At 37.5% G+C, this 6796-nt stretch overlaps 3 protein-coding genes across 3 annotated transcripts; all 3 read right to left on the bottom strand.

The window, feature by feature from the left end:
* Positions 1-1846: 1846 nt before the first annotated feature.
* Positions 1847-2762, bottom strand: LOC122316308. The gene is made up of 3 exons (XM_043132838.1): positions 2265-2762; positions 2074-2169; positions 1847-1978 (listed from the first exon to the last, which is right to left on the bottom strand). The coding sequence occupies exons 1-3, from the start codon at positions 2760-2762 to the stop codon at positions 1847-1849; spliced, it is 726 nt and encodes a 241-aa protein (XP_042988772.1).
* A 97-nt stretch (positions 2763-2859) lies between these two features.
* Positions 2860-4599, bottom strand: LOC122316307 (protein FAR1-RELATED SEQUENCE 5-like). The gene has a single exon (XM_043132837.1). The coding sequence runs from the start codon at positions 4597-4599 to the stop codon at positions 2860-2862; it is 1740 nt and encodes a 579-aa protein (XP_042988771.1).
* An 85-nt stretch (positions 4600-4684) lies between these two features.
* LOC122317507 lies at positions 4685-5510 on the bottom strand. Its single transcript, XM_043134632.1, has 3 exons — positions 5334-5510; positions 5112-5240; positions 4685-5023 (listed from the first exon to the last, which is right to left on the bottom strand). The coding sequence occupies exons 1-3, from the start codon at positions 5394-5396 to the stop codon at positions 4802-4804; spliced, it is 414 nt and encodes a 137-aa protein (XP_042990566.1). The 5' UTR covers positions 5397-5510; the 3' UTR covers positions 4685-4801.
* Between the last annotated feature and the right edge of the window lie 1286 nt (positions 5511-6796).

The following is a 6796-nucleotide window of genomic DNA, read 5'->3' as shown; positions in this document are numbered from 1 at the left end:
GATTTTATTTACTTATTTATTTTGATGTTTCTTCATTAGGAAAAAGAATTGAGAATGTCATCATCAGTTTCTTCAGCATCTCTTGTTAATAGCACATTGAGTACTGTCCCAATGTGCAGCTGTGGGAAAGAAGCTGTACTTAGAATATCAAATACTCAAAGAAATCCTGGCCGAGCATTCTTTGGGTGTCCAATGTATAACAAAGAGGTATATATCATTAATTGTACTTGTGTGTTTCTATTTACATATTAATTGTACTTGTGTGTTTCTTGAGAGAATTGTACTGCAATTTATGTTCTACACAGGGATTACCACACTGCAAATATTTCAAGTGGGCAGATGGTAGTGAATACAAAGAGCAAGCCCTTGTAAAGAGAGAAGCAGAAATATTACGTAAAGAGAAAGAACTTAAAAAGAGAGAAGAAGAGATTGGGAAGAGGGAGTTGGCACACCACAATGATGAAGCCCAGCTTCGAAAGAGAGAAGAAGAGATTGACAAGAGGGAGTTAGCACTCCACAACAATGAAGCTCATCTTCGTAGGCAAGAAGCCGACATGCGGCATGCACGCACGCTGCTTCGTGGGCAATGGCTAATGTCCATAGTACTTTATTTGTATTTGATACGCTCGAAATGATGAACACTTTGTATTTGTATTTGATAGGAACTTAGCCTTTGTAAGTCTAGACTAAAATGAATGTACTTGAGACTTTATTTGTAAAAAGTCTAGACTTTTTTTGTTCTTTAATGTTCCACTGTTTATTAACAAAGTAGGTAGTATTAAGAAAGTTGGTATTCTCATGTATGTGGAACATTTTTGTATTTTGTTTTGTGGAAAGTCTTTGTATTTATTGAGACTTGCAATGAAAATGTGGTATTTTAAAATTCTTTGTCCCCAGGTTTTGAGCCGACAATGAGTCGAACTTAGCAAGAAAAATACTGCATTGTTCCATTCCCATGCTTATCTTATTCATTCTGCATGTACTGCAAGTTAAGTAAGAATTTAATAAAACCTGCTCTTCACGTTACAAGAAAAATACTGCAGAAACATGCAAATGTAATCTGCATATACCCAAGCAAAAAATCCACAACTTCTGCATGTACTGCTTTTGTCACTAAGCACAATACTGCAAATACCCAAGCATAAAACAATGCTTGGGTATTTCTGCATCTACTGCTTTTGTCACCAAGAAAAAAATCTGCAAATACCCAAGCATAAAATATGCAACTTCTGCATGTACTGCTTTTGTCACTAAGCAGTTGTACTGCCTCTTTGCATTCCAATAAAAACTACAAATTCTGCATCTACTGCAAGTTCACTAAGTAGATGACTGCAAATACATTCTCATAAAAACTACAAATTCTGCTTCTACTGCAAGTTCACTAAGAAAATACTGCAAATACATTCCCATAAAAACTACAAATTCTGCATCTACTGCAAGTTCAGTAAGTAGATGACTGCAAATACATTCTCATAAAAACTACAAATTCTGCTTCTACTGCAAGTTCACTAAGAAAATACTGCAAATACATCCCCATAAAAACTACAAATTCTGCATCTACTGCAAGTTCACTAAGTAGATGACTGCAAATACATCCTCATAAAAACTACAAACTCTGCATCTACTGCAAGTTCACTAAGAAAAATACTGCAAATACATCCCCATAAAAACTACAAATTCTGCATCTACTGCAAGTTCACTAAGTAGATGACTGCAAATACATCCTCATAAAAACTACAAACTCTGCATCTACTGCAAGTTCACTAAGAAAAATACTGCAAATACATCCCCATAAAATCTACAAATTCTGCATCTACAGATTATCCCCCATTACAGTACATCCATTTCATCCTGCAGTTGTGGCATGTATCGTCTCCGGCTGCGTTGAATCCCTCGTCTCCATCTGTGTTCCATAAGCCGTCTCTGGCTGTGTTCCATCTGCCATCGCTGGCTGTGTTCCATCCATCCCAAGTTGCATCTGTGTATGTAATAGGACACAAAGTAAGACCCAAATATTAAATAGAGTTGAGTTTATAAATGAATGAATAAATGAATTAAAGTAGGATTTGGTACACTTTCTTGTGTCCCCAAGTTTTCTTGCAAACTCATTCTTGATGGGCCAAGTTGATTTCCACTACTTTCCATCAGTTCGGTGTCCAATTCACGCCTCTGATGTGAATTAAAAAAGTGTTAACAATTAAAGTTCACAACTGTTTCTGTATATTATCAAATGAAAAAAGCTACTTTTTCAAAGAAACTCTCACCAAGTTTCTTTGAACTGTATCTCCTCTCTTTCTCACAGCCTTAGTTTTTTTTTTTCTTCTCATTTGTTCCTCCATTTTTGACATTTTTCTCTTACATGGGGGTCTTCCCTTGCCTCTGACAACATTAGGACTTAGCACCTTTTTCGAACTTCCTTCCGTGGCTGCATTCATGGTACTATCTCCAACATTCTTCTCTTGTATCTTGTGGGGCTTCGAGGTGCAATATACATCATTCATCGCATACAACTTCGATACCATGTCCTCAGTATGCCCATCTTGAGAGCAGGCATTTGTTATTACCTCATAACATATCTTCAATAGACGTTTATACCTAACTGTTTCTGGTCTTTGGTCAGCAACGTCATGACTGCTCGGAATAATACTATACCTACGTTTTATGTCCTTTCTCCATCGGTCCAATATGTACTTTTCCGGCAACTCCCGGACTTTCCTAGCTGAAAAGATGGCGAGAATATGTCTACAAATTATCCCCCGCATCTCAAACAACCCGCAAATACACTTTGCCTCACACTCGGCCTCATTAAACAAAACAGTATAAGTAACCTCCTTAATGAAATTTTCAGCCTTAATTTCATCATCGACCGAGTAAGTAGCGATTACTCCATCCATTTTCTCGAAACGACAATGACAATAAATCATTCCCATTATCTCTTGTTGAACCTCTAAATTTTTCATTTGTGTACACATCTTGAAACTTCTTCTCAAGACCCAAGTGTGATATGCAAGGAATGGTGAAGTTGAAAGAATGAAAGTCTGCTTGATTTTCGTTCTCAATTTTTTTCTTCAATGCATTGTCGAACTGATCAACAAACTCTTTAAGGTTTGTCCTGGCATGCACATAGCCGTCGAAGAAAGCGTTCATGCTCTCACTGCGCTGAGTTGTACTCATCCCAGCCCAAAATGTGTTCTTTAAATATACAGGCACCCAAAACTCTCTCTCTGCATATAAGCTTTGCAGCCAAGCATTTTCATGCAAGTTGAATGTATCCTTGAGGATGTTCCAAGAATTCTCAAACTCCTCAATAGTAAGGGAGTCATAGACACAAGATAGTAACTTACTTTTCAGGCCAGATTGGTATTGAGTATGGGAACCAAGTTTCTCAGGGACCTTTTTCAATATGTGCCACAAGCAATATCTATGTTTGGTGTTGGGAAAAACAATGGCAATCGCATTTTTCATTGCGCGATCTTGATCTGTAATAATAGTATTTGGTGCTTTTCCATCCATGCAATCAAGCCAACTTTTAAATAACCAAACAAATGATTCGGTATCCTCACTTGAAATAAGGCCTGCACCCAAAAGAATTGATTGTCCATGGTGGTTTACACCCACGAAAGGTGCAAATGGCATGCCATACCTATTTGTCAAGTATGTGGTATCGAATGTTACCACATCTCCAAAATAGTAGTAAGCCCCTCTACTACGGGCATCCGCCCAAAACACATTTCTCAGCCTATCATCCTCATCTACATCCATAATACTGAAAAAGCCATCATTCTTGTATTGCATCCTTCTAAAATATTCCAACAGTGCTTGAGCACCACCTTTACCTAGACGTAGGTGTCGTGCCTTATCAATATAGTTACGGTAATCTTTTTCTCCAAATGATACATTCTCAAACCCACCCGCCTCAGTCACAAGAGCTTGAAAACTCTTATTCATCCGTATGCCAGCCTGATCATTTGTATCCAACACCCTCCTAACTGACTCATTAACTTCTCTGTTGCATCTGAAGAATCTTGCTTTTCTTGGACTGAGTACATGATTGTGTGTGTTAAAAACTGATGTGACACACAACTTCCCATTCTTGAACACTACATTCATTCTTGCCTTGCAGTCTGTCTTGCTTGTTGGCCGAGGCCTTGAGATATTTGATGTTCTATTCCGTGCCTTGCCACCACGAGCACATCCCAGAGTAACATATTTGATAGTCCCATCTTTCTCTCTTTTACTCCTTTGTGTCATAACCGGAAAACCTTCTTGTTTTCCATAATGTTTATAAAAATCCATCAACGCATTCTCCGACTCAAAGCACATCCCTGGCTTTGGCTCCTCAGTGATATCACCCCCATTAGATTGCTCGACATGAAGTGACCCAGAACATACAGCCTCTTTGGTCTCAACAGTATTACCCAAAGAGGCAGTAGACTGCTCTTCACAATCTATCGAGTCTAATGTTTTGTCACTAAACTCTTCAATAGAGTTACTTTGTTCCACTTTATTTTCCTGCAAATTAGGAGAAACGAGTAGTATATGACAACATATGTTCTGGATAAATGAAAAATACAACGCATGTGAAAGATCTATTTGCATCACCTCGCTACCACATGGATATGAGTTGGCATTTGTCGAAGGGGAAAATGTTGGTAAAGTCGAACAAGAGCTAGCAGCTACAGTAGCGCTGCTTTGTACACTAGACCTAGTAGCTACACTAGAGCTAACATTAGTTGCGGAACTAGACAGGGGTGCGATCGTAGAGTTCCATGTTTGTTGCTGTAGTTTTGCAAATAAAAATTTAATACACATACTTAGAAACAAAAATGTATAGTCCAGAAAAATAAAGCACAATAACAAGATAGTAAATATTGTAAAAAATAATAACCTGATTGCTCCATGGATATGGATAGGTAGTTGGAAGATGCCCCATCATTGGTATGGCAGAACTATACAAGGTAGCGGAACTACTCAGGGCAGCAGTACTTGACGCAGCAGCGCAAGTAGAATTCCATGGGTGTTGCTGTAGTTTTAAGAAAAAAATTATTTAAAAAAAAAAATAGAGCAAATATTAAAGTTCGTAAAATTAAAGCTACCATGCCAACGATCACCTGGTTGGTCCATGGATATGGGTTGGAACTTGGATTAGGCATAAAAGGTGGTAACCACGCATGAGGCATTGGACCGTAGTAACTTGGCATGTAGTTTGAAACGCCTGAATAAAGTGGTCTTGATATGTCCTAAGAGGGAGCAATATGAGGACTTCAACCCAAGTGGCCAATGAGTACACATAAAATAAATACACACCAATTATTGAAAGAGGTTTACAATACCGGGGTTGATGGATTAGTGATAGGAGGTGTTATGCGGGATGCGTCTTCTTTCTCTTTCCCCATCTTCACAATTCCAAAAGGTAACTACCTTAACAATGAACCTCAATTAATTAACAGTTTGCATAAAAGTTTGCAATACAATCAAAGTAGTTTCAAATACTCAATATGTCAAAATCCAACGTGCGACCAGCAACTAATCCCACTTCCTAAAGTAAGCAGATACCATATATACCAGCATAAATACCAACACACATCAGCTCAAACCAACACACAAATGAAATATACTATCCCATGCCACCAACACACAACATCCCAAGTTACCATGGCACAACTTCCATATAAGAAAATTCATCAATCTGGAATATCTTATTCATTGTTTGACAGTTTTGAGATAGGATGACTTTATCAGACTAATGGAAAAAAAAGAAAAACTGGGGCAGCAGTTTTTAGCAAAAAAATCTGCTTTATAGACAGACATTATTAACAGGGTTTCGAAGGTGATATGGCAGCTGCATATTCATCAACATATGTGCTGCAAAATCTGCTGCTAGAAATATGCAGTTAAGTGTTCGCTATCATATATTTCAGATGTATTTGGGTTGTGCCCCTTTGCACTCAAAGAGTAAAGTTTACCATACTTATCAAAAAAAGTATTTGGAGTCGGCTATAAAAGCATCTGATGTAACTTCTCTATACAAGTTGGTACTTCTATCAGAGCATATGCCATCATGCCCTTTAACCCACAGTCAATTTGGCCTTTTCCATAAGATAGTAAATTTGTAATGGCTTCATTAACAAATTAATAGGGGTTTTCATAGTAAAGCCCATGAGATAATATGTCCACCAAAATCCGATGATGGAATATTCAATAAATACTTAAGGCTTTTCTCCATGGCTTTGCAACAAAGATAATAAGCTATGTTAATACATATAGATAAATATAAAAAGATTAATTGTATATTGAACAAGAAATTATCCGTATTAGACTTTCTTCATTTTGATTTCTCAACTCTGTTATACTAGGCAAGCTAACCTTAAATAATTGCAAAAACTTTCCAACAAAATCTTTATATAATCTGAAGCAAATCCACCTACGACATATTTTTTATTTATTAACCCTACAAATTCTTAATATATTATCTTAGGAAAGGGAGGCACAACATCTTGGAAATGGGATAGTGGAGTGGAAAACCCTCTTTACCTTCTCAATGACCCGACGGCTTTGCTCCTACGTTGAGTCTCAGCACACTGAGGCACTGGATACCTACAAACATAGCAACGTACCCAGAAGTTGAATCTAAAAAGCATATAAAACCTAACTGAAGGGCGTTCAAAATTATAGAGGGTGTAGCCGAAGCAAGCCGAACTTGAAAAAGAACAAAAAAAGTAAAAAACAAAAAATAAAAGAACCTAGAAAAGATGAGATTTGCGATTTCCAAACCTGAGAGATGAAGAGGTCTAAG

Source organism: Carya illinoinensis, chromosome 7, assembly GCF_018687715.1.
Source record: "Carya illinoinensis cultivar Pawnee chromosome 7, C.illinoinensisPawnee_v1, whole genome shotgun sequence".
NCBI lineage: Eukaryota > Viridiplantae > Streptophyta > Magnoliopsida > Fagales > Juglandaceae > Carya > Carya illinoinensis.
The sequence above is the reverse complement of the archived record's forward strand: the minus strand, read 5'-3'. Positions and strand labels throughout refer to the sequence as shown.

Coding starts and splice junctions, on each gene's coding strand:
- LOC122317507 (XM_043134632.1), bottom strand. CDS start 5,396: ATGGGGAAAGAGAAAGAAGACGCATCCCGCATAACACCTCCTATCACT. Junction 5,241..5,333: donor TCACTAATCCATCAACCCCG/GTATTGTAAACC, acceptor GCTCCCTCTTAG/GACATATCAAGACCACTTTA. Junction 5,024..5,111: donor CATATCCATGGACCAACCAG/GTGATCGTTGGC, acceptor TTAAAACTACAG/CAACACCCATGGAATTCTAC.
- LOC122316308 (XM_043132838.1), bottom strand. CDS start 2,762: ATGCGGGGGATAATTTGTAGACATATTCTCGCCATCTTTTCAGCTAGG. Junction 2,170..2,264: donor ATACAGTTCAAAGAAACTTG/GTGAGAGTTTCT, acceptor AATTCACATCAG/AGGCGTGAATTGGACACCGA. Junction 1,979..2,073: donor ACTTGGGGACACAAGAAAGT/GTACCAAATCCT, acceptor TTACATACACAG/ATGCAACTTGGGATGGATGG.
- LOC122316307 (XM_043132837.1), bottom strand. CDS start 4,599: ATGCAAATAGATCTTTCACATGCGTTGTATTTTTCATTTATCCAGAAC.